This window comes from Odocoileus virginianus, chromosome X, assembly GCF_023699985.2.
Source record: "Odocoileus virginianus isolate 20LAN1187 ecotype Illinois chromosome X, Ovbor_1.2, whole genome shotgun sequence".
NCBI classification, from domain to species: domain Eukaryota; kingdom Metazoa; phylum Chordata; class Mammalia; order Artiodactyla; family Cervidae; genus Odocoileus; species Odocoileus virginianus.
In genome coordinates, this window is record NC_069708.1 from 20103748 (window position 1) to 20131615 (window position 27868).

Below are 27868 nucleotides of genomic sequence, written 5' to 3' on the forward strand. Positions count from 1 at the left end.
GTGATCATTCAGACTGTGCTTTAATAACTCTAAAAAGTGGGAAACCTATCACCTTAGCAGGCAGTTCATTCCCCACATTCTAAGAGTCTCTCCAAAAGAGAGACTCAAATGAGGGAGCCCCAGCTTGGTAGGCTGGCAAAGATGATTTGTTTGGCCTAGTTGAAAGCTTCAGAGCCCTAAATTTAAGTTAGACCCCAGAGGCAATTGCCTGCTCAGTCCTCCCCCCAACCAATCCCACCACCAGAGGTATCTGCCTGCTCTGCTTTTCCCCAAGGATAGCTCTCAACTCCAAGACTCCCAGAATCAGAGTACATCAGAGCTGAATAAGACCTCAGAAGTGACTGAATCCCTCTCATGGCACAGAGAGGGAAAATGAGGCCCAGAGAGAAGGAACTTGTCCAAGTGATACACAGTCAATCAGTGACAGAACAAGAGCTGGATCTCAGAACTCCTAGATTCTTCCATTTCACCACAGCCTGATGTCTACTCCTCTAAGCTGGCCACAGTCACATCTTGAGGAGAGGTCACAGCACTCACTAGTCTATTCCTCCTCAAAGTGCCCAGAAATAGGCTTCAGGCAGCCAGCCACATACCACATTGATATCAGCGTGGATGAGTCGGAGTTCCTCCACATGGGCCATCTTCTCCTGTAGCAGGAGGTCCATCTCCTGCTTGTATTCCTTCAGGTGCCTCTCCTCTGATTCAAGGGCCTCAAACTCAGCCTTCAAACGGGTTTTGATCTTTTCCATCTGCAGGGTCTTGTTCCTGCAGTCCCCCAAATGGAGGAAACAGATCAGCAGGAGGAGGAAGGAAAGGGGGAATGGAGTACAGAGTTAGACCCTGAGCCAGGGCTATCTTGTTAAGTCATCTTTCTAAGTTTCCCTCTCTTCAGAAACAACCTGAAGATATGCTGACAAAGGTAGGGGATTCTTCTAACATAAAAGCTCAGTGAGTCTCAAGTGTGGGTAATTGAGTTCCTTGATGGAGCATTTGCAAATGTGGGGCAGGCTTTAGCTGTTAGATTGATTCAAGGGAGAGTACCATTAGCATTTAGTGGACATGAGACAGAAATGCTAAACAGTCCCAATGAACAGGGAAGTCTCATACCACAACATCCAGAAAAAAAATAACTCTAGATAAGCACTAGCCAATACATTTTCTATAATGAAGGAAATCTTCTGTACCTATGCTTTATAATACAGTAGCCACCAGGCACATGTAGCTTTGTTATTGTTCAGTCCCTCAGCCGTGTCTGACATCTTATAACCCAATGGACTGCAGCATGCCAGGTTTCCATATCCTTCACTAGTTCCCAGAGATTGCTCACTCATGTCTATTGAATCGGTGATGCCATCCAACCATCTCATCCTCTGTTGTCCCCTTCTCCTTCTGCCTTCAATCTTTACCAGCATCAGGGTATTTTCCAATGAGTAAGATCACATTAGGTGGCCAAAATATTGGAGCTTCAGCTTCACCATCAGTCCCTGCAATGAATATTCAAGGTTGATTTCCTTTAGGATTGACTGGTTTGATCTCCTTGTAGTCAAAGGGACTCTCAAGAGTCTTCTCCAACACCACAGTTCAAAAGCATAAATTCTTCAGTGCTCAGCTCTTTATACTCCAAATCTCACATCCATACATGACTACTGGAAAACCATAGCTTTGACTATATGGATATTTGATGGCAAAGTAATGTCTCTGCTTTTTAATACACTGACTAGGTTTGTCATAGCTTTCATTCTAAAAGACGAGTGTCATTTAATTTCATGGCTCCAGTCACCATCCACAGTGATTTTGGAGCCCAAGTAAATAAAACCTGCCACTGCTTCCACTTTTCCCCCTTCTATATGCCATGAAGTGCCAGATGCCATGATCTTAGTTTTATGGATGTTGAGTTTTTAGCCAGCTTTTTCATTTTTCTCTTTCACTTTCATCAAGAGGCTCTTTAGTTCTTCTTTGCTTTCTGCCATTAGGGTGGTGTCATCTGCATATCTGAGGTTATTGGTATTTCTTCTGGAAATCTTGATTTCAGCTTGAGCTTCATCCAGTCTGGCATCTCCCATGACATACTCTGCATGTAAGTTAAATAAGCAGGGTGACAACATACAGCCTTGACCTACTACTTTCACAATCTGGAACCAGTCCATTGTTCCATGTCCAGTTCTAAGTGTTGTTTCTTCTCCTCACACAGGCTTCTCAGGAGGCAGGTAAGGTGGACTGGTATTCCCATCCCTTTAAGGATTTTCCACAATTTCTTGTGATCTACATAGTCAAAGGCTTTAGCGTGGTCAGTGAAGCAAATGTAGATTTTTTTTTTCTGGAATTCCCTTGCTTTTTCTATGGTCCATCAGATGTTGGTAAGTTGATCTCTGGTTCCTCTGCCTTTTCTAAATTCAGCTTGTACATCTGGAAGTTCTTGGTTGACGTACTGTTGAAGCGTGGCTTGAAGGTTTTGAACATTGCTTTGCTAGCATGTGAAATGAGTGCAATCATGCAGTCATTTGAACATTCTTTGGCACTGCCTTTCTTTGGGATTGGAATGAAAACTGACCTTTTACAGTCCTGTGGCCACTGCTGAGTTTTCCAAATTTGCTGGCATATTGAGTGCAGCACTTTCTCAGCATCATCTTTTAGGATTTGAAATAGCCCAGCTGGAATTCCATAACCTCCACTAGCTTTTTTTGTAGTAACGCTTCCTAAGGCCCACTTGACTTCATACCCCAAGTTGTCTGACTTTAGGTAAGTGATCACACCATCATGGTTATCTGGGTCATTAAGATCTTTTTTGTATCATTCTCCTGTGTATTCTTGCCACATCTTCTTAATGTCTTCTGTTTCATGTAGATACTGAGCATTCAAAATATGGCTAATGCAAGTGAGGAATTGAATTTTGAATTTTAATTTTAATTAATCAATTAAAATTAAGTTTTAACAGTCATATGGGAATAATGGCTCTCATATTGGAGCACATAACTTATAGGGTCTCCTCATCAGTTCCAGAAGAGGCAGGAGATGGGAAGAACTGCAGTTCATTTCTTTCCTTAGAAAAATAAAGCCTATTTCTGGTTGTTAATTCACAGTTGCATATCATCATGCTCAGTGATCCCACTTTATTCTAAGGAAATAAGTTAAGGAAGCAAAAAGTTAATACACATGGGTATGTTTTCTGGGTACAAGTGAAATTGGACTATTTGGCAGACACTAAAAGGAATCATTATGAAGACTTGTGACATAGAAAATGTTGAAGATACTCAGTAAAAAATAAAAAGGTATATACACTAAGAAGCAATTTCAAAATACACATGCATGTGACTAAATAAAATTGGCAAGAGTACAGTTTCAAGGCTCTTTGGGACTACTGAAGCCTGCCTAAGTGAAAGAGCCTTAAAATTTTGGAAGGAAGCCACTCTAGGGCACACTGTTGTCCTCCAACTAGCTCTCTACTTTCTGGTTCTCAGGTTCTGTCTAACCATTATCTATTACTCAGATTAGGTATCTCCTTTATTCTACCTCTCTAGCTGGCTTTCTCGTCTGCCTCAGTTCATCCATCCCATGGTTATTCTTGATCCACACCCTGGCCTCTGACCTCAGCCTGTTCCTGTCTTCATTCTCTCTCCTTTATTAACACTGCCTGTGGCTCCTGCCTCAAAAAGTGATCCTCAATGTCACAGAACCACAGAAAGAATTATATTAGGTGGGTAACTGATGATAGGAGAATTTTTTTTCTTTCAGTTTTCAAAAATTTCTTTTCAAGTTATTATATTGCTTTTACCTTAGGAAAGGTTAAAGGATGGGTATTATTATTCCATTTGTAAAAAAGGAAATTGGGGGTTTGGGATGGTAAGTTGCCTAAGACAAGAGAGTTAGTAAATGGGATGTTGGCGTTTGAACTCAGGGCTCTCTAATACCACCCAATACTCCACACGGCCTGATGGGAGTTACCAGACTTAAGGGCATAATAAACATATTTAGTGTTCTTGGGATATCTGCTCAACTTCCTTACAGAGGGATGATAATGGTTTTTACTGGTCGATTAATCCACTATTCGGAGCCCCTCACATCTAGACTTCTATTCTTTTCCTCTAGATTACTCAGGGCTCTCTAGATTCTCAGTCTCTTTGCCGGAAACCCAGGTTGGGGAATCTGTTGTGGGCCCTACATCTTTTGCAACAGTGTGAGAACTTCTTTGATATAATTGTTCTCCAGTTTGTGGGTCATCTGCTCGATGGCTCTATGATGGGGCTAAAGGCAACCTCTTTCAAGAAGAGTTATGCCACAGGCAGCACCTCCTAGGTTTGTTGCAGCCAGAGCCCCTGTCCCCATGGTGGCCACTGCTGATCCATACCGCTGCAGGAGAGACTCAATCAAAGGCAGTTTAGCCTTGGAGTGCAAAATGAAGCAGGGCAGAGGCTAACAGACTTTGGACAAGAGAACACACTGGTCATAGCAAAAACCCTCTTCCAACAATACAGGAGACGATAGCACACATGGACATCCCCAGATGGTCAACACCCAAGTCAGATTGATTATGTTCTTTGCATCCAAAGATGGAGAAACTTTATACAGTCAGAAAAAGTTATACCGGGTGCTGACTGTGACTCAGATCATGAATTCCTTATTGCAAAATTCAGAATTAAATTGAAGAAAGTAGGGAAAACCACTACATCATTCAGGAATGGCCTAAATCAAATATCTTATGATTATACAGTGGAAGTGACACATAGATTCCATGGATAAGATTTGATAGACAGAGTGCCTGAAGACATATGGATGGAAGTTTGTAACATTTTACAGAAGGCTGTGGTTAAAACCATCCCCAAGAAAGACAAATGCAAAAAGGCAAAATGGTTGTCTGAGAAGGCCCTACAAATTGACAAAAAAAAAAAAAAAAAAAAAAAAAAAAAAGAAGAGAAGCAAAAGGCAAAGGAGAAAAAGAAAGATATATCCATCTGAATGCAGAGTTCCAAAGAATAGCAAAGAGAGATAAGCAAGGCTTCCTCAGTGATCAATGCAAAGAAATAGAGGAAAACAACAGAATGGGAAAGACTGGAGATCTCTTCTAGAAAATTAGAGATACCAAGGGAACATTTCATGCACAAATGGGCATAATAAAGGACAGAAGTGGTATGCACCTAACAAAAGCAGAATAAATTAAGAAGAGGTGGCAAGAACATACAGAAAACTATACTAAAAATATCTTACTGACCCAGATAACCACGATGGTGTGATCACTCACCTAGAGCCAGACATCCTGGAGTCTGAAGTTAAGTGGGCCTTAGGAAGCATCACTATGAGCAAAGGCAGTGGAGGTGATGGAATTCCAACTGAGCCATTTCAAATCCTAAAAGAGGATGCTGAGAAAGTGCTGCACTCAATATGCCAACAAATTTGGAAAACTCAGCAGTTTCCACAGGACTGTAAAAGGTCAGTTTTCATTCCAATCCCAAAGAAAGGCAATGCCAAAGAATGCTTAAACTACTGCACAAATGCAATCATCTCACGTGCTAGCAAAGTAATGCTCAAAATTCTCCAAGCAAGACCTTCAACAGTATGTGAACCAAGTATTTCCAGATGTATGAGCCAGATTTCTAAAAGGCAGAGGAACCAGAGATCAAATAGCCAATATCCATTGGATCATAGAAAAAGCAAGAGAATTCCGGAAAAAACAATTTACTTTTGCTTCATTGACTACGCTGAAGTCTTTGACTATGTGGATCACAACAAACTGGAATAATCTTTAAGAGATGGAAATACCAGACCACCTTTCTTGCCTCCTGGGAAACCTGTATGCAGGTCAAGAAGCAACAGTTAGAACCAGATATGAAGCAATGAACTGCTTCCAAATTGGGAAAGGAGTACGTCAAGGCTGTATATTGTCACTCTGCTTATTTAAGTTATATGCAGAATACAGCATGCAAAATACCAGACTGAGGAAGCACAAGCTGAAATCAAGATGGCTGGGAGAAATATCAATAACCTGAGATATGCAGATGACTCCACTCTTTTATCAAAAAGCAAAGAGGAACTAAAGAGCCTCTTGATGAAGGTGAAAGAGGAGAGTGAAAAAGTTGGCTTAAAACTCAACATTCAAAACATGAAGATCATGACATCTGGTCCCAACACTTCATGGCAATAGATTAGGAAACAATGGAAACAGTAACAGACTTTTTCTTGAGCTGCAAAATCACTGCAGATGGTGACTGCAGCCATGAGATTAAAAGATGCTTGCTCCTTGGAAAAAAGCTATGACAAACCTAGACTGCATATAAAAAGCAGAGACATCACTTTGTCAACAAAGGTCCGTCTAGTCAAAGCTATGGTTTTTCCAGTAGTCACGTATGAATGTGAGATTTGGTCCATAAAGAAAGCTGAATGCCAAAGAATTGATGCTTCTGAACTTCAGTATTGGAGAAGACTCTTGAGAGTCCCTTGGACTTCAAGGAGATCAAACCAGTCAATCCTAAAGGAAATCAATCTTGAATGTTCATTAGAACGGAAGCTGAAGCTACAACACTTTGGCCACCTGATACGAAGAATTGATGCATTGGAAAATCCCCTGATGCTGGGAAAGATTGAAGGCAGGAGGAAAAGGGGACCACAGAAGATGAGATGGTTGGCTGTCATCACCGACTCGAGAAACATATTTGAGCAAACTCCAGGAGCTGGTGACGGACAGGGAAGCTTGGTGTGCTGTAGTCCATTGGGTCGCAAAGTGTCGGACATGACTGAGTGACTGAACTGAACTGAGATGATATATAGAGCAGTCTAAACTTCACTTATCCCTACCTCAATTTACAAAAGGGATAACAGATTCAGAGTGATACAGTGCCTCACTCTGATTCATACAGTCAGTATGTGGCAGTGCTGGGCCTAGAACCCATTTGTGTAGAACCATATTATGAAAGGAACATTGGCTCTAGATTCAGATAGAGAATAATTCCTGATTCTGCCTCTGACTAGCTATTTGCCCTTAGACAATAAGAATAACAACTATATTTATAGTTTAATTTTATTCATTGTGCACTGATTATGTACCAATTATATAGGGCTTAATGATACATTCATTCAACAAATTCTTATGGAACATCTATCACATGCCAGCCACTGTACTAGCTGCAAGAGATAGAGCAGAGAACAGGACAGTCTGTGGACAAGAAGCTTCTTCTCATGAGGAAAATAGACCCTGAACAAGTGTAAAACAAAGTGATGAATAACATGGATGAGATGCAGATTGCAATGGAAGGACACACAAAAGGGTTCTAACATATTCTGAGGGGCACCATAGTCAAGGGGGCAATCAGGGGAAGCTCCCCTGAGAACCTGAGAATGTGACATCTAAGCTAAAACCTGGAGAATGTGTAGGAGTTTGCTGGTGAGTAGCAGATAGAAACTGAGTAGAGCATATCAGGCAGAGAGAATACTATTAGCAATGGCCCTGGAACTGAAAAGGATATGACACATTAGAGGAACTGAAAAAAGGTCAGTGTGGCTGGAACATCTACTGCTAGAGCTGTGTGTATAGGGGGAGAAGGTGTCTGAGATGAAGGTAGGAAAGTTGCCAGAATACAGCCTGGGGACTGAGATAAGGAGTTAGTACACTTATCTTCCAGAGAAGGGGCCATTGTTATAGAATGTTAAGCATCAGGAGTGACATAATCTGATTATCTCATTTCACTTATCTCAACCCTGGTCTCCTCAAAAGTAAAACAGGAATAATAATAGCACTTACCTTTCACAGGTTACATGGTAAGGGTTAAATGAGCTAAGACAGGAAAAGTCCCCAAGCAGAGCATATGGCACATGGTGGGCAGTCAACAAATAGTATCTCTCCCTGCCCACACTGCCCATCTCTTCTGTTATGGCTATCTCCTTTAACATAGTGGTTTAAACTTTGTTATAAAGAGCCTACAATGGGTACAATGTATGTATAATGTATGTGTATGCATGTGTGCACATGTACTAGCATGGGCAGCAAGGTATATTACCACTTGCTAAGATTATAATAATAATCATTAGCATAAGAATAATGGCATTTTATAGGACTAGCTCAAGCCTTCCTAATTTGTAATCTATTCAGTTAAGATACTAGCAATTAGTACTAAAATCAGGGGTGAGAAATCAGGGGTTAGAGGTCTCTCTCATTGACACTTTGTATAAATCAACATAGTATACCTTTCCCTGCTTGGGTGAGTGCCTTTTATCTAATCCTCCCTCCTCTATCCATGTCTTCCATCCTTGTCCAATATTGCTTATAGACAACCCCAAGTTGTTGGGCAGGATACACTGCAATCTCAGATTAAATAAAAATAAACCAAAGGTTTTCACCTGATGCGGTCACAGTTAAAGTGTTGCTTGGAACTGGAAAATCAAAGGCACAAAGGCTTCCTCAAAGCACCATGGCATTTTCTCTCCTTGGGGAGGAGGACTGTCACCAGCAAAATGGAAACTTTATCCTTTGGGTATGAGGCCCAGGGTAGCCACAGTCCAAGGTGTTTGGGCCTTTTTCTATTGTCCACTGTGGCAAGAAATGCCAAGGACTGCAGACCCCAACTAAGGAGCAGAAGGGCTGACTCATTGTTATGAGAGGGAAGTAGTTATTTACTGCTGTTTCTAAAGTTATTGTCTTGGGGTTGGGAGGCACTGAGTGTGGCCCATCCTTTAGTGAAGGGACAGCTGTATTATTACAGCCTTTGATGGTACTATAGTTACCTCTTAGTAGTGGTCTATCCTGCTTATGGATATGCAATGGCTTTGCTGTAAAGACTGTCCTTCCTTTGTTGGATTACTTTTTCACCTCTGTCAAAAATCACTTGGCTATACTTCTATGGGTCAACTTCTGGCTTCTCAATTTTGTTCCAATTATCTATATGTCTGTCCCTTTGTTGATATCACCCAGTTTTAATCACTGTAACTATGTAATACATTTGGAAATCAGGAAGTGTGATTTCTACCACTTTATTTTTATATCTCAAGATTCTTTTGGCTATTCTAGTTCTTTTGCCTTGCCATATAAATTTTAGAATAATTTTGTCTATATCTACCAAAAATCTTTCTGGGATTTTGATGGGAATTTTGTTAAGTTTGTACATTGATTTGGGAGGATTGGTGTCTTCATTATATTGACTCATCTTATTAATCCTGGATACAGTGTCCTTCTATTCAGATCTCCTTTGATTTCTTTTATTAACACTTTGTAGTTGTCAGCAAAGAGTACTATATATTTTTTGTTAAATCTTTGTCACACTTAGGTATTTCATGCTTCTGAATGCTTGTAAGTGGTTTCATACTTTGTAATCATAGTTTCCACATGCATATTGCTATTTATAATACTTATCTTAATTCTGCAATCTTGTTGACTCACATATTAGATGTAGGAGTGAGTTTGTTTTGTTTTCGACTTATCAGGATTTCCTACATGACAAATCATGTCATCTGAAAACAAGAACAGTTTTATTTCTCTTTCCATCTTGTATGCCTTTTATTTACTTTCTTGTCTAACATCTAGAACTATACTGAATAGCAGTGCTGAGAGTGGACATCCTTTCTTTGCTCATGATCTAAGTGGGACAGCATTCATTCTTTCACAATTGTAATGTTAGCTAGCCAAAGGCTATTTGCAGATGTATTTTTATCAAGTTGAGAAAGTACTCCCATCCCCACTCATAGTTTTTTAAGAGATTTTATCATACATATTTGCTTAATTATGTCAAGTGTTTTATCTGCATTTCTGGACATAATCATGATATTTTTCTTCCTTAGCCTTTTAATATGATATGTAACATTGATTGATTTTTGAATAAGAAACTAGCCTTGCATCTCTAGAATAAATTTCTTTTGGTCATGGGGTCAATTCTTTTTATGTATAGGTGAATTCTATTTGTTAATACTTTGATGATGATTTTTACATCTATAATCATGAAAGATTTTAGTTTGTAATTTCTGTGCACTCTCTTTACCTGAAATTGGTATCAGGACATTAAGACATAAAATTAAGACATAAAATTAAGACACAAAATAAATGGAAGTGTGTTCTTTCCAATTCTGCTTTCTGGAGAGACTGTTAAGAGTTGAGATTAATTATGTTTAACCATTTGGTAGAATTCTCCAGTGAAAGCAAATGGGCATGGAAGTTCTGGTTTGGGGAGTTTAAAAATTAATTAAAAAATTAATTTTCACCATAGATAATATACATGTTTCGATGCTGTTCTCTTGAAACATCCCACCCTCGCCTTCTCCCACAGAGTCCACAAGTCTGTTCTATACATCTGTGTCTCTTTTTCTGTTTTGCATATAGGGTTATTGTTACCATCTTTCTAAATTCCATATATATGTGTTAGTGTACTATAATGGTCTTTATCTTTCTGGCTTACTTCACTCTGTATAATGGGCTCCAGTTTCATCCATCTCATTAGAACTGATTCAAATGAATTCTTTTTAATGGCTGAGTAATATTCCATGGTGTATATGTACCACAGCTTCCTTACCTATTCGTCTGCTGATGGGCATCTAGCTTGCTTCCGTGTCCTGGCTATTATAAACAGTGCTGCGATGAACATTGGGGTGCACGTGTCTCTTTCAGATCTGGTTTCTTCGGTGTATATGCCCAGAAGTGGGATTGCTGGGTCGTATGGCAGTTCTATTTCCAATTTTTTAAGAAATCTCCACACTGTTTTCCATAGCGGCTGTACTAGTTTGCATTCCCAACCCTCTTACACTGTAGGGTTCCCTTTTCTCCACACCCTCTCCAGCATTTATTGCTTGTAGACTTTTGGATAGCAGCCATCCTGACTGGAGTGTAATGGTACCTCATTGTGGTTTTGATTTGCATTTCTCTGATAATGAGTGATGTTGAGCATCTTTTCAAAAACCACTACAATATTGTAAAGTAATTAGTCTCCAACTAATAACAAAATTAATTTTCTAAATAGTTTCAGAGTTATTCAAATTATATATTCTATATTGGATGAGTTGTGGTAGTTTTTTTTTTTTTTTATAATTGGCCCATTTCATGTAACTTGTTTAATTTACAGAACTAGAGTTGTTCAGAGTATTCCCTTGCTATTCTTTTGAATAGTGGGTTTAGTAGTGATATCTTCTGTTTCATTCCTGATGTCCATAATTTGTGTCTTTTCTCTTTTCTGTTTGTTAGTGTTGCTAGAGGTTCTTCAATTTTACATATTTTTCAAATGATCAGCTGTTTAATTGATTTCCCTATTGTTTTCTTCCTGTTTTGAATAATTTATATCTGCTCTTATTTGTATTATTTCCTATTTTCTGCCTGCCATAGGTTGGTTTTGCTCTTCTTTTCTAGTTACATGAGGTGGGAGCTAAGATTATTAATTAGAAGTATTTCCTCTGTTCTAATGTAAGTATTTGGGGCTCAAATTTCTCTCTCATCACTGCTTTTGTGGGATCCCACACATTTTGATATGTTTCATTTTCATTTTTGCTCAGTTCCATGTGTTTTTAGTTCCCTTGAGACTTCATCTTTGAAACATGCTTTATTTTAGAAGTGTTTTTCATGTAATTCAAATATTTATAGATTTTCCTGGTATTTTTTCCTGATTTCTATTTTGAATTTATTAATGTCAGAGAAAACACTCTGTATTTCCATTCTTTAAATTTGTTAAGTTTTTTATATCTCAGAATATCATCTATCTATATTGGTATATGTTCCATGAACACTTGAAAAGTATGCATATCCTGTTGTTGAGTGGAGTGTTCTATAAATGTTGATTAGATCCTGTCATTGATGATATTGTAGAGCTCTATACCCTTGCTGATTTTCTGTCTAGTTCTGTCAAGTGAGAGACATATGTTAAAGACTCCACCTATAACTGTGGCTTTGTCTCTCTCCTCCTTTGGTTCTAACAGATTTGTCTCACATATTTTACAGTTCTATTGTTGGTGTATACCCATTTAGGACTGCTAGGTCTTCCTGGAAGATTGACACTTTTGCCATTATCTAATGTACCTCTTCACACACTAGCAAAGTAATGTGCAAAATTCTCCAAGTGAGGCTTCAACAGTACGTGAACCAAGAACTTCCAGATGTTCAAGCTGAATTTAGAAAAGGCAGAGGAACCAAGACCAAACTGCCAACATCCATTGGATTATAGAAAGCAAGAGAATTCCAGAAAAAGCATCTACTTTTGCTTCATTGACTACACTAAAGCCTTTGACTGTGTGAATCACAACAAATTGTGGAGAATTCTTCAAGAGATGGGAATACCAGACCATCTTACTTGCCTCCTGAGAAAACTGTATGCAGGTCAAGAAGAAACAGTTAGAACCAGATATGGAACAATGGACTGCTTTCAAATTAAGAGAGGAGTGTGTCAAGGCTGTATATTGTCACCCTGCTTATTTAAGTTATATTGAGAGTACATCATGCAAAATGCTGGCTTGAATGGAACTGAGATTGCTGGGAGAAATATCAATAACCTCAGATATGCAGATGACACCCCCTTATGGCAGAAAGCGAAAAGGAACTAAAGATCTCTGGATGAAGGTGAAAGAGGAAAGTGAAAAAGCTGTCTTAAAACTCAACATAAGATTGGGCCCTCCCAAGTTCTTCCAGTCTGGTAGCAGCTTGTCTGCACCTTATCAGGACATTCTGTTGAGAGACAGCTTGTGTAGACAGTTACTATCGTGCCTGACTGGTGTTGAAAAAGACACATATGTGAGCTCTGTGCAGGCCTGGGATCTGGCACTTAGGGACCTCTGATATACATGATGTGAGAAGAGGGAACGCCAAGTTCTTATCTGCCCAGCTGGCTTGAAGCTGTTAGGATGAGCCCTGCAGCTAGATGAAGGTCACCTCTATCTCTTCCCTCCATCTTCTCTTCTCTACCCAACAGTGTGAATCTCTTTTGGTATTCTGGGCTGTGGAGAACACTTAGACAACTGATTACTGGTTAGATTTGTCTCTCTCCTTTTGATTCCCCGTCTTCTCCTCTTGGTCACCTCTATCTCCTTCCTCCCTCTTCTTGTCTCTATGTAACTCTGTGAACCTCTCTGGGTGCTCCAGGCTGTGGAGAGCACATAGGGGATTGATTACTGCCTAGATTGCTCTCTCCCCTTTAGACACCCCCTCTTCTCCTCCTGGTCACCTCTATCTCACTCCTCCCTCTTCTCTTCTCCATGTAATTCAGAGAACCTCTCTGGGTGTCCCTCATTGTGGAGAATGTTTTCTCAATTAACCTACATGTTTTATCATTGGTGCTGTATGGATGGAGAAATCTTGACGCTACTGTAAGAATATGACTGAAAACCAGAGGCAGGAGGCTTAAATTCAAAACTTGAGGACACCATAAAACTCTTGAATCTAGGGAACATTAATCAACAAGCGTTCATCCAAAAGCCTCCATACCAACACTGAAACAAAGCTCCACCCAAGAGCCAACAAGTTCCAGAGCAAGACATACCATGCTAATTCTCTAGTAACACAGGAACATAAAACTGAGCATTAATATACAGCCTGCCCAAAGTCACGCCAAACCCATAGATACCACAAAACTCACTACTGGACACTTCATTGCACTCCAGAGAGAAGAGATTCAGCTTCACCCATCAGAACACTGGCACAAGCTTCCCTAACCAGGAAACCTTGACAAGGCACTCATCCAACTGCACCCACAGGGAGTAACCTCCACAATAAAGAGGAACCACAAACTTCCAGCATACAGAAAGCCCACCCCAAAACACATCAATCTAAACAAAATGAAAAGGCAGAGAAATAATCATCAGGTAAAGGAACATGATAAATGCCCACTAAACCAAACAAAAGAGGAGGAGATGGGGAGTTGACCTGAAAAAGAATTCAGAATAATGACAGTAAATATGATTCAAAATCGTGAAAACAAAAGGGAGTTACAGATAAATAATCTGGAAACAAAGATTGAGAAGATGCAAGAAATGTTAAACAAGGACCTAGAAGAAATTAAAAAAAAAGAGTCAATCAATAATGAATAATGCAATAACTGAGATCAAAAGCACTCTGGAGGGAACCAACAGTAGAATAACTAAGGCAGAAGATAGGATAAGTGAGGTGGAAGATAGAATGTTGGAAATAAATGAAGCAGAGAGGAAAAAAGAAAAATAATTTAAAAAAATGAGGACAATCTCAGAGATCTCTGGGACAATGTCAAACGCACCAACATTCGAAGTATAGGAGTCCCAGAAGAAGAAGACAAAAAGAAAGGCAAAGAAAAAATACTTGAGTTGATAATAGTGGAAAAATTCCATAAAATGGGGAAGGAAATAGCCACCCAAGCCCAACAAACCCAGAGAGAGACCCAAACAGGATAAATCCAAGGTGAAACACCACAAGACACATATTAATCAAATTAACAAAGATCAAACACAAAGAGCAACTATTAAAAGCAGCAAGCAAAAGGCAACAACACACCAGGGGATTCCCATAAGGGTAACAGCTGATCTTTCAATATAAACTCTTCAGGCCAGAAGGGAATGGCAGGACATACTTAAAGTGATGAAAGAGAAAAACCTACAACACAGATTACTGTACCCAGCAAGGATCTCATTCAAATATGAAGGAGAAATCAAAAGCTTTATAGAAAAGCAACAGCTGAGAGAATTCAGCACCACCAAACCAGCTCTTCAGCAAATGCTAAAAGATCTTCTTTAGACAGGAAACAGAGAAAAGGTGTATAAACTTGAACCCAAATCAACAAAGTAAACACAAGATAAAACAGACTTTGAAACACTGGCCTTGAAAAGAGACAAAGGATACTACATAATGACAAAAGGATCAATCTAAGAAGAAGATATAAGAATTATAAATATATATGCACCTAACACAGGAGCACCACAATAAGTAAGGCAAATGCTAAGAAGTATGAAAAGGGAAATTAACGGTAACACAATAATAGTGGGAGACTTTAGTACCCCACTCACATCTACGAATAGATCAACTAAACAAAAAATTAGCAAGGAAATGCAAACTTTAAATGATACAATGGACTGGTTAGTCCTAATTGATATCTATAGGACATTTCACCCCAAAACAATGAATTTCACCTTTTTCTCAAGTGCACATGGAACCTTCTCCAGGATACACCACATCCTGGGCCATAAATATAGCCTTGGTAAATTGAAGAAAACGGAAACCATTCCAAACCTCTTTTCTGATCACAATGTGGCAAGATTAGATGTCAACTACGGCGGGGGGGACTAGTAAAAATACAACCATATGGAGGCTAAACAACATGCCTCTGAATAACAAACAAATCACAGAAGAAATAAAAAAAAAAAATGCATAGAAACGAATGAAAATGAAAACACAATAACCCAAAACCTATGGGACACTGTAAAAGCAGTGCTAAGGGGAAGGTTCATAGCAATACAGACTTACCTCAAGAAACAAGAAAAAAGTCAAATAAATAACCTAACTCTACACCTAAAGCAACTAGAGAAGGAAGAAATGAAGAACCCCAGGGTTAGTAGAAGGAAAGAAATCATAAAAAATTAGGACAGGAGTAAATGAAAACAAAACAAAACAAACAAACAAACAAAAACAAAGGAGACCATAGCAAAAATCAACAAAGGTAAAAGCTGGTTCTTTGAGAAGATAAATAAAATTGACAAACCATTAGCCAGACTCATCAAGAAACAAAGGGAGAAGAATAAAATAAAGAAAATTAGAAATGAAAATGGAGAAATCACAAAAGACAACAGAGAATTACAAAGGATCATAAGAGGCTACCATCAGCAACTATATGCCAATAAAATGGACAACTTGGAAGAAATGGATGAATTCTTAGAAAAGCATAACTTTCCAAAACTCAACCAGGAAGAAAGAGAAGATCTTAACAGACCCATCACAAGCACGGAAATTGAAACTGTAATTAGAAATCTTCCAACAAACAGAAGCCCAGGACCAGACGGCTTCACAGCTGAATTCTACTAAAAATTTAAAGAAGAGTTAACACCTATCCCACTCAAACTCTTCCAGAAAATTGCAGAGGAAGGTAAAGTTCCAAACTCATTCTATGAGGCCAACATCACCCTAATACCAAAACCAGACAAAGATGCCACAAAAAAAGAAAACTACAGGCCAATATCACTGATGAACATAGATGCAAAAATCCTTAACAAAATCCTAGGAAACAGAATCCAACAACATATTAAAAGATCATACATCTTGTCCAAGTGAGCTTTATCCGAGGGATGCAAGGATTCTTTAATATATGCACATCAATCAATTTAATAGACGACATTAACAAATTGAAAGATAAAAAACATGATTATCTCAATAGATGCAGCAGAAACCTTTGACAAAATTCAACATCCATTTATGATAAAAACCCTACAGAAAGCAGGAATAGAAGGAACATACCTCAATATTATAAAAGCTATATATGACAAACCCAGAGCAAATATTATCCTCAATGGTGAAAAATTGAAAGCATTTTCCTTAAAGTCAGGAAAAAGACAAGAGTGCCCATGCTCACCACTACTATTTAACATAGTTTTGGAAGTTTTATTCACAGCAATCAGAGAAGAAAAAGAAATAAATGGAGTCCAGATTGGAAAAGAAGAAGTAAAACTCACTGCAGATGACATGATCCTCTACATAGAAAACCCTACAGACTCCACCAGAACATTATTAGAGCTAATCAATGAAAATAGTAAAGTTTCAGGATATAAAATTAACACACAAAAATCCCTTGCATTCCTATAAACTAACAATGAGAAAACAGAAATAGAAATTAAGGAAACAATTCCATTCATCATTGCAACGAAAAGAATAAAACACTCAGGAATAAATCTACCTACAGAAATGAGAGACCTATATATAGAAAACTATAAAACACTGATGAAAGAAATCAAAGAGGACACAAATAGATGGAGAAATATATCATGTTCATGGATCGGAAGAATCAATATAGTGAAATATACTACCCAAAGCAATCTATAGATTCAATGCAATCCCTATCAAGCTACCAATGGTATTTTTCACAGAATTAGAACAAATAATTTCACGATTTGTATGGAAATACAAAAAACCTCAAATAGCCAAAGCAATCTTGAGAAAGATGAATGAACCTGGAGGAGTCAAGCTGCCCAACTTCAGGCTATACTACAAAGCTACAGTCATGAAGACAGTATGGTACTGGCACAAAGATAGAAATATAGATCAATGGAACAAAATAGAAAGCCCAGAGATAAAGCCACACACCTACAGACACCTTATCTTTGACAAAGGAGGCAAGAGTATACAATGGAGAAACGACAATCTCTTTAACAAGTGGTGCTGGGAAAAGTGGTCAACCACTTGTAAAGGAATGAAACTAGAACACTCTCTAACAGCATACACAAAAATGAACTCAAAGTGGATTAAAGATCTAAATGTAAGACCAGAAACTATAAAACTCCTACAGGAAAACATAGACAAAACACTCTCCGACATAAATCACAGCAGGATCCTCTATGACCCACGTCCCAGAGTAATGGAAATAAAGGCAGAAATAAACAAATGGGACCTAATTCAACTTAAAAGCTTGTGCACAACGAAGGAAATTATAAGCAAGGTGAAAATACATCTTTCAGAATGGGAGAAAATAATAGCAAATGAAGCAACTGACAAAGAATTAATCTCAAAATTATACAAGCAGTACATGCAGCTCAATTCCAGAAAAATAAACAACCCAATCCTAAAATGGGCCAAAGAACTAAACAGACATTTCTCCAAAGACATACAGATGGCTAACAAACACATGAAAAATGTTCAATATCACTCATTATCAGAGAAATGCAAATCAAACCCACAATGAGATACCAGTCAGAATGGCTGCTATCAAAAAGTATACAAACAATAAATGCTAGAGAGGGTGTGGAGAATGGGGAACCCTCTTACACCATTGGTGGGAATGCAAACTAGTACAGCTACTATGGAGAACAGTGTGGAGATTCCTTAAAATTCTGGAAATAGAACTGCCATACGACCCAACAATCCCACTGCCTGGCATACCCACCGAGGAAACCAGAATTGAGAGACACATGTACTACAATATTCATTGCAATACTGTTCACAATAGCCAGGACATCGGAGCAACCTAGATGTCCATCAGCAGATGAATGGATAAGAAAAGTTTGGTATATATACACAATGGAATGTTACTCAGCCATTAAGAAGAATGCATTTGAAACTGGAGTCTATTATGCAGAGTGAAGTAAGTCTGAAAAAAAAAGAAAACCACTAATACAGTATACTAACACATATATATGGAATTTAGAAAGATGTAACAATGACCCTATATGCGAGACAGCAAAAGAGACACAGATGTAAAGAACAATCTTTTGGACTCCATGGGAGAATGTGAGGGCGGGATCATTTGAGAGAATAGCATTGAAACATTTATATTATTATATGTGAAAGAGATCACCAGTCCAGGTTCGATGCATGAGACAGGGTGCTCAGGGCTGGTACACTGGGATGACCCTGAGGGATGGGATGGGGATGAAGGTGGGAGGGGGGTTCAGGATGGGGAAAACAGGTACACCCATGGGTAATTCATATCAATGTATGGAAAAAACCACTACAATATTGTAAAGTCATTAGCCTCCATTTAAAATAAATTAATTAATATTAAAAAACAAAAACCCAAAAGCTAAGATCATGGCATCCAGTCTCATTACCTCATGGAAAGTAGATGGAGAAACAATGGAAATAGTGACAGACTTCATTTTCTTGGGCTCCAAAATCACTGCTGATGGTGACTGCAGTCATGAGATTAAAAGGCGCTTGCTCCTCTGAAGAAAAGCTATGACAAACCTAGACAGTGTATTAAACAGCAGAGACATTACTTTGCTGACAAAGGTCCATCTAGTCAAAGCTATGGTTTTTCCAGTAGTCATGTATGGATGTGAGAATTGGACCATAAAACAGGCTGAGTAATGAAAGATTGATGCTTTTGAACTGTGGTGTTGAAGACTCTTGAAAGTCCCTTGAATTGCAAGATCAAACCAGTCAATTGTAAGGATATCAATCCTGAGTATTCACTGGAAGGATTGATGATGAAGCTGAAGCCCCAGTAGTTGGCCACCTGATGCAAGGCACTGATTCGTTGGGGAAAAAAACCTGATGCTGGGAAAGATTTAAGGCAGAAAGAGAAGAGGACGACAGGATGAGATATTTGGACGGCATCACCGACTCCATGGACTTGAGTTTGAGCAAGCTCTGGGAGAGGGTGAAGTACAGGGAAGCCTGGCATGCTTCCCTGGTGTTGCAAAGAGTCAGACATGACTGAAAGACTGAACAACAACAGTGTACCTCTTGTGTATATCTAGATGCTCAGATGGTAAAGAACCTGCCTGCAATACAGGAACCTGGACTCGATCCCTGGGTTGGGAAAATGCCCCAGAGAAGGGAATGGCCAGCCACTCAAGTATTCTTGCCTAGAGAATTCCATGGACAGAGGAGACTGGCAGGCAACAGGCCATGGCATCACAAACAGTCAGACACAACTGAGCAACTAACACTTTTACTTACCTGTTGGGTCAGATGGTGAAGAATCTATCTGCAATGTAGAAGACCTGTGTTTGATCCCTGGGTCAGGAAGAAACCCTGGAGAAGGGAATGGCTACCCACTCCAGTATTCTTGCCTGGACAAGAGGAGCCTGGTGGGTTACAGTCCATGGGGTCCCAAAAAGTTCGACATGACTGAGTAATTAACATTTTCACTTTTCAATGTACCTGTCTGTACCTAGTAATTTTCTTTGCTCTGAAGTCTACTTTATCTGATATTAACATATTCATTCCTGCTTTTCTTTGATTAATGTTTGTACAGTATATCTTCTTCCACTCTTCAAACATACCTATATCTTTACATGTGAAGTGAGATCAGCATATAAACAGCATATAGATGGGCCATATTTTTTAATCATCCTGGCTAATAAGTATTTGGATTGCATTATTTAGGCCATTTACATCTAGTGCTCTTATTAATAAGTTAGGAGTTAAGTGTATCATTTATTTTTGTTTACTGTTTTATCTCTCTCTTATTTAGTCTCTGTTTTTTTCGCTATTGTTTTCTTCCTATATTTAATTTAACATTTTATAAAATTACATTTTATCTATACTGTTTTTAAGTATACCTCTTTCTATAGTATTTTAGTGGTTGGTCTAGGTATTATAGACTTCCCAGGTGACTCAGAGGTAAAAAATCTGCCTGCCAGTGCAGGAGCTACAGGAGATGTGTGTTCAATCCCTAGGTCAGGAAGATCCCCTGGAGAAGGAAATGGCAATCCACTCCAGTATTCTTGTCTGGAGAATCCCAGCAAAGAGGAGCCTGGTGGGGGCCAGTCCATGGGGTTGCAAAAAGTCAGACATGACTTAGCAACTGAACAACAACATCCTTTTTGAGTCAGTGGGTGTATATCTCTTGACAAATATGGGGAGTCTTCAGCCGTTATTGCAAATATTTTTTAGTCTTACCCTATTTTTCCTCTGTAGTCAAGGCCTTTCTATTGTCTAATTCTTCTTCCTTCCTTCCTTCTGGCTTCTTTTCCTTGTAGCCCCATACCCTACATCATTTATACCCTAGAGAGCAACCACTGAAAACTATTTAATGCCTATTTGTTGTATTGCATGTGTTTTTCTAAAGTGTAGATTATTGACAAGGAGAGAACTGTCTGTTGATGGGTGGGGCTGTGCTCCCTCCCTGTTAGTTGTATGGCCTGAGGGTACCTAGTCCTGGAGTCTACAACTGCTATGGTAGGGCTACTTGGTGACCTCCAAAAGGGCTTATGCCAACACTCACCTCCCAGGACTGTGGCTGTCAGTGCCCTTGTCCCTGCAGCAGAACTGCGCCAACCCATGCCTCCACAGGATACCCTCAAACACTCACAGGCAGGTGTTGTTCAATCTCCTGTGGGGTCATGGCTTCTTTCCCCTGCATCCTGGTGCACACAAAGGTTTCTTTGTATCCTCTAAGAGTCTCTGTTTCCCCCAGACCTGTGGAAGTTCTGTAATCAAATATCATTGTCCTTCAAGGTCAGATTAACTGGGAATTCCCAGTCCCTTTGCTGGATCCTCAGGTTGGGAAGGCTGATGTGGAGCCTAGAAACTTCAAAACGGTAGGGGAACTTCTTTGGTCTTATTTTTATTGTTCTCCAGTTTGTGGGTTGCCCACCCGGAGGGTATGGCATTTGATCTTGATTGTGTCCCTCCTACTGTCTCGTTGCAGCTTCTCCTACAATCTCACAAACTCCAGAATGAAAACCACCATCACAGAAAGCTAACCAAAATTATCACATGGACCACAGCCTTGTGTAACTCAATGAAGCTATAAGCCATGCCATGCTGAGCCATGTAAGACAGAGAGGTCATGACGGAGACTTCTGACAAAACATGGTCCAATGGAGAAGGGAATGACAAACCACTTCAGTATTCTTGCCTCAGGAATCCAATGAACAGTATGAAAAGGCAAAAAGATATGACACCAGAAGATAAGCCCTCAAGGTCAGTAGGTGTCCAGTATGCCACTAGGAAAGAATGGAGAAGAGGCTGGGCCAAAGTGGAAACAACGCTCAGTTGTGGATGTGTCTGGTGGTAAAAGTGAAGTCCAATTCTGTAAAGAACAATATCGCATAGGAACCTGGAATATTAGGTCCATGAATCAAGGTAAATTGGATGTGGTCAAGCAGGAGATGGCAAGAATGAACATCAACATCTTAGGAATCAGTGAACTAAAATTGAAAGGAATGGGAAAATATAATTCAGATAACCATTATATCCATTACTATGGGCTAGAATCCTTTAGAAGAAATGGAGTAGTCCTCATAGTCAACAAAAGAGTCCAAAATCCAGAACTTTGGTGAAATCACAAAACCAACAGAATGATCTGTTTTTTTCCCCAAAGCAAGACATTCAACATCACAGTAATTCAAATCTATACTACAAACAATGATGCTGAAGAAGTAGAGATTGATTGGATCTAGGAAGACCTATAACAGTTTCTAAAGCTAACATCAAGAAAAGATTATTTTTCATCATAGGGGATTGGAAAGCAAAAGTAGGAAATCAAGAGGTACCTGGAATAATAGGCAAGTTTGGTCATGGATCCAAAATGAAGTATGGCAAAGGCTAACAGAATTTTGCCAAGAAAACACACTGGTCATAGCAAACACCCTCTCTGAACAACACAAGATAGAGCTCTACACATGGACATCACCGCATGTCAAAACTGAAATGAGATCAATGATATTCTTTGCAGCCAAAGATGGAGAAGCTCTATACAGTCAGAAAAAAAAAAAGACCTAAAGTGACTGTGACTCAGATCATGAGCTCTTTATTGCAAAACAGAAACTTAAGTTGAAGAAAGTAGTGAAAACCACGAGACCATTCAGGTACTGCCTAAGTGCAATCCCATGTGACTATACAGTGGAGGTAACAAATAGATTCAAGGGATTAGATCTGATAGACAGAGTGCCTGAAGAACTATGGACAGAGGTTCATAACACTGTTCAGGAGGTGATGACCAAAACCATCCCCATGAAAAAGAAATGCAAGAAGGCAAAGTAGTTGTCTGAGGAGGTTATACAAGTAGCTGAGAAAAGATGAGGAGCTAAAAGGCAAAGAAAAAAAGGCAAAACAAACAAACAAACAAACAAACAAAACAACAGCTGAATGTAGAGTTCCAGAGAAAAGCAAAGAGAGATAAGAAAGTCTTAAGTGAACAATGCAAAGAAACAGAAGAAAACAATAGAATGGGAAAGACTAGAGATCTCTTCAAGAAAATTGGAGTTACAAAGGGAATATTTCATGCAAAGATGGGCACAATAAAGGATAGAAATGTCAAGTACCTAACAGAAACATAGGAGATTAAGAAGAGGCTGCAAGAATACACAGAAAACTATACAAGAAAGGTCTTAATGACCCAGATAAACACAGTGGTGTTGTCACTCACCTAGAGCCAGAAATCCTGGAGTGTGAAGTCAAGTGGGCCTTAGGAAGCATCACTATGAACAAAGCTAGTGGAAGTGATGGAATTCCAGTTGAACTATTTCAAATCCTAAAGATGATGCTGAGAAAGTGCTGCACTCAATATGCCAGCAAATATGGAAAACACAGTAGTGGACACAGGACTGGGAACGGTGAGTTTTCATTCCAATCCCAAAGAAAGGAAATGTAAAAGAATATTCCTACCATCATACAATTGTGCTCATTTCACATGCTAGCAAAGTAATATTCAAAATCCTTCAAGCTAGACTTCAACAGTACATGAACCAAGAATTTCCAGATATACAAGCTGGATTTAGAAAAGGAAGAGGAACCAGAAATCAAATAGGACTGGATCATAGAGAAAGCAAGGGAATTCCAAAAAATATCTATTTCTGCTTCATTGACTATGCTAAAGCCTTTGACTGTGTTCAGTTCAGTTTAGTCTCTCAGGTGTGTCTGACTCCTTGTGACCCCATGCACTGTAGCACGCCAGGCTTCCCTGTCCATCACCAACCACCAGAGCTTGCTCAAACTCATGTCCATTGAGTCGGTGATGCCATCCAACCATCTCGTCTTCTGTCATCCCCTTCTCCTCCTGCCTTCCATCTTTCCTAGCATCAGCATCTTTCAAAAAAGTCAGCTCTTCATATCAGGCGGCCAAAGCATTGGAGTTTCAGCTTCAGCATCAGTCCTTTCAATGAGTATTCAGGACTGATTTCCTTTAGGATTGATTTGTTTGATCTCCTTGCAGTCCAAGGGACTCTCAAGAGTCTTATCCAACACCACAGTTCAAAAGCATCAATTCTTCAGCACTCAGCTTTCTTTATAGTCCAACTCTCTTGTCCATATATGACTACTGGAAAAACCACAGCTTTGACTAGATGGACCTTTGTCAGCAAAGTAATGTTTCTTGTTTTTAATGTGCTATCAAGGTCTGTCATAGCTTTTCTTCCAAGGAGCAAATGTCTCTTAATTTCATAGCTGCAGTCACTATCTGCAGTGATTTTGAAGCCCTCCAAAATAAAATCTGTCACTGTTTCCATTGTTTCCCCATCTATTTGCCATGAGATGATGTGACCGGATGCCATGATCTGAGTTTTTTGAATGTTGATTTTTTTAAGCCAGCTTTTTAACTCTTCTCTTTCACTTTCACTAAGAGGCTCTTTATTCTTCGTTTTCTGCCATAAAGGTGGTGTCATCTGCATATCTGAGGTTATTGAAATTTCTCCAGGCAATCTTGATTTTAGCTTGTGCTTCATCCAGCCTGGAATTTCATATGATGTACTCTGTATATAAGCTAAATAAGCAGGGTGACAATATGCAGCCTTGATGTACTCCTTTCCCAATTTGGAACCAGTCTGTTGTTCCATGTCCAGTTTTAACTGTTGCTTCTTGATCTGCATACAGATTTCTCAGGAGGCGGGTAAGGTGGTCTGTTATTCCCATCCTTGAAGAATTTTCCACAGTTTGTTGTGATCTACACAAAGGCTTTGACATATTCAATAAAGCAGAAGTAGATGTTTTTTCTTGAACTATGTTGCTTTTCCTATGAGCCAATGGATTTTGCAATTTTGATCTCTGGTTCCTCTACCTTTTCTAAATCCAGGTTGATCATCTGAAAGTTCACAGTTCATGTGCTGCTGAAGCCTGGACCACATCCTTGACTGTGAGAATCACAAAAAAATGTGGAATATTCTTAAAGAGATGGGAATACCAGACCATGGTTCAAAATTAGGAAAGGAGTATTTCTAGACTGTGTATCATCACCCTGCTTATTTAACTTCTATGGAGAGTACATCATGCAAAATGCTGTGCTGGATCAGATTGCCCAGAGAAATATCAACAACCTCAAATACGCAGATGATACCACTCTAATGGAAAAAAGCAAAGAATAACTAAAGAGCCTCTTGATGAGGGTGAAAGAGGAGAGTGCCAAAATCACTGCAGACAGTGACTGCAGCCACAAATTTAAAAAGAAATGCTTGCTCCTTGGAAAAAAGCTATGACGAGCCTAGATGGCATATTAAAAAGCAGAGACAACTGTTTGTTGACTGACTTTCGAATAGTCAAAGCTTTGGTTTTCCAGTATTCAAGTATGAATATGAGATTTGGACCAAAAAGAAGTCTGAGAAATTGATGCTTTTGAATAGTGGTGCTGCAGAAGATTCTTGAGAGTCCCTTGGTCTGAAAGGAGATTTAAACAGTCAATCCTAAAGGAAACCAACCCTGAATAATCACTGGAAGGTCTGATGCTGAAGCTGATGCTCCAATATTTTGGCCACCTGATCCAAAGAGGCAACTCGTTGGAAAAGGCTCTGTTGCTGGGGAAGATTGAGGGCAGGAAGAGAGGGGGACGACAGAGGATGAGATGGTTGGATAGCATCACTGACTCAATGGACATGAGTTTGAGCAAACTCCAGGAGATAGTGAGGGACAGAGAAGCCTGGTGTGCTGCAGTCTAAGGGGTTGAAGAGTCAGACATGACTTAGTGACTAAGCAGTGAACAACAGAGGGGAGAAAAGGAGAGGGAAAGATAAAATCTATCAGGCTATTTATCTATAGAGGTCTCTAGATGTTGTGTTATGGACTAAATCTTGTTCTTCCAAAATCTGTACATTGCAGCCCTAATCCCAAATGTGGGTCAAGTTTAGAGGGAGTGGTTTAGAGAGATAATTAAGGTTAAATGTAGTCATAAATGTGGGACCCTAATCCTATTGGAGTGATGCCCTTATAAGAAGAGGAAGAGACATCAGAGGTTGCTTTCTCTCTCTCTACATGCACAGAAGAGAGACTATGTGGAGACAGCAAAAATGCAGCTGACTATAAGCCAGGAAGAGAGCCCTCACAAGAAAGTAAATTTGCTGGCACTTTGACCATGGACTTCTAGCCTCCAGAACTATGAGAAAACAAATGTCTGTTGTTTAAGACACCCAGTCTGTGACATTTTGTCTTGGAAGACCAAGCAGATTAACAACAGATTTCAGTACCATGAAGTGGGGTACTACTTTAATAAAAATCTAAAAATGTAGAAGCGGGTTTGGAACTAGGTGATGAGTAGAAGCTGGGAGAATTTTGAGGTATATGCTAGAAAAAGCCTATATTGCCTTTAAGTGACTGTTACAAACTTGAGAAAAGTTCATCCTTATTATAAAGTGGCAGAGGATTTGGCTGAAATTTGCTCTAATGTTTTGTGAAGGTAGTAACTGTGCTCAATGAAATTAGATATTTAGTTGAGGAGATTTTTAAGCAAAGTGTGCATGTGAAGAGCTGCTTCTTATAGTGAAATGCAAGAGGAGAGAGATAAATCAAAAGAATCATTAAACAAGAGGAACCAGAACTTGAATATTTGAAAAATTCTCATTCTATCCACATTGTCAAAAATATAAAGCATGTTCTAGAGAGATCACCAAGGATGTGCCTAGAAAACCACTCCCTAAGGAGATTACTCATGATTTTAATTAGGTATCTCAACAGAAGTCAGGAATAGAGATGGGATTATGCAAGCAGAGACACTGTCAGTGTGGACCAGGGGAGCAGAGAGACGATGAGGTAAAGGGAAGAGTTTGGAATCTACAAGGCAGGTCAATAGAGTTATTTAGCTGCAAACATTCTTCATCCTTCAAGTAAAGAATGGCACCAAAGGTGATTTAGAGATCATCAGGGCTGCAATTCCCACCATTGGATCCGGACCTAACAGATCCTGGAGGGAAGGCTGTTGCCTTCTCAGTTTCAGTGGGCCAGCTGCCTCTGACTAGTGCCTCAGGAGAAAAGTGACAGCAAAATGCTGTGAGGGTGGGGGTGATACTGCCCAAGGCATCCAGCCAAAGATTATTCTCCAGCCTGAAAAATCTAAAGAAATTCACCTTGTTAGGTTTTGCACTTTCTTGAGACCTATCATTCCTCTCTTCTTTCTGATCTCTCTCTTTTCAAAAGGGAATGTTTTTCCTATGCCTGTCCTACCATTATATTTGGGAAGCAGATCATTTGCCTGATTTCACAGCTGGAGAGGAATTTTGCCCTTTGGATGAATCAGATCTCAAGTCTCATTGAACCCTAAATTAGATGATATATAGATGAGTCTTTTGACTGGGCACATGTGCTGGGATGCATTAAGACATTTGGGGCTGTTGGGAAGGGATGAATGGATTTTGCATGTGAGAAGGACATGCATTCGGTAAGTCATACGGAAGAATGTTATGGAATGTATTGAGTCCCCTGATATATGTATGTTCAAGCCCTAAAGCTCAAAGTACTTTCAGGTACTTTGAGAGAAATTTTAGGGAAGTATAAGGTTAACCTCCAAAATATTTGGAGAGAGACTTTTTAGGGAAGTATAAAGTTAAATGAGGTTATCAGAGTAGGGCCCTAGTCTGGTAGTATTGACATCCTTATAAGTGGAGATAGGGATACATGAGCTCTTTCTATCTCCATGCAAGACCAGAGGAATGGGTGTATGAGGACACAGGGAAGAAGCAGCCATTTACAAGGAAAGGAAGAGAGCCCTTATCCCAAATCAAAATTTCTGGTATCTATATCATGAATTTCTAGCCTCTAAAATTGAGAGAGAATAAAGGTTTGCTATTTAAGACACTCAGAATAGCCTTTGTTTCTTTGTGGCAGACTAAGCTGAGTAATTCTCTCTCTCTCTCTCTCTCATACACACAGTATAGACTAATGATACCATATAGGTTTCACATGGCACTCTGATGTTACGATCAGGATTCTTTGCTTCTAATGTGGCCACCTACCACATTTTATCTGTCTACTCTTCCAAGGATAGACTCTCACTTTGCTTCCACTTGCCCCCTGCACAAGCAATACTTTGATGAATATTCTTGTACTTGTCTGTGTAAATTTGGTAGTGGGGGGAACTCTATCCAAGGAATGGGAAATATGGTG

The 27868-nt window shown here is 39.4% G+C and overlaps 1 protein-coding gene and 1 long non-coding RNA gene across 3 annotated transcripts in view; one reads left to right on the top strand and one right to left on the bottom strand.

Moving 5' to 3' along the window:
* ZC4H2 (zinc finger C4H2-type containing) overlaps window positions 1-27868 on the bottom strand; it is a 70686-nt gene that overhangs the window by 23024 nt on the left and 19794 nt on the right. For both annotated transcript variants that reach the window (XM_020893968.2, XM_020893967.2), the window contains exon 2: window positions 594-765. In XM_020893968.2, coding sequence (XP_020749627.1) covers window positions 594-765 — 172 coding nt within the window. The remainder of the gene's footprint in view (window positions 1-593; window positions 766-27868) is intronic.
* LOC139033158 (uncharacterized) lies at window positions 21025-27559 on the top strand. The gene is made up of 2 exons (XR_011485776.1): window positions 21025-21102; window positions 21213-27559. It is a non-coding gene; the product is annotated as an uncharacterized lncRNA (long non-coding RNA).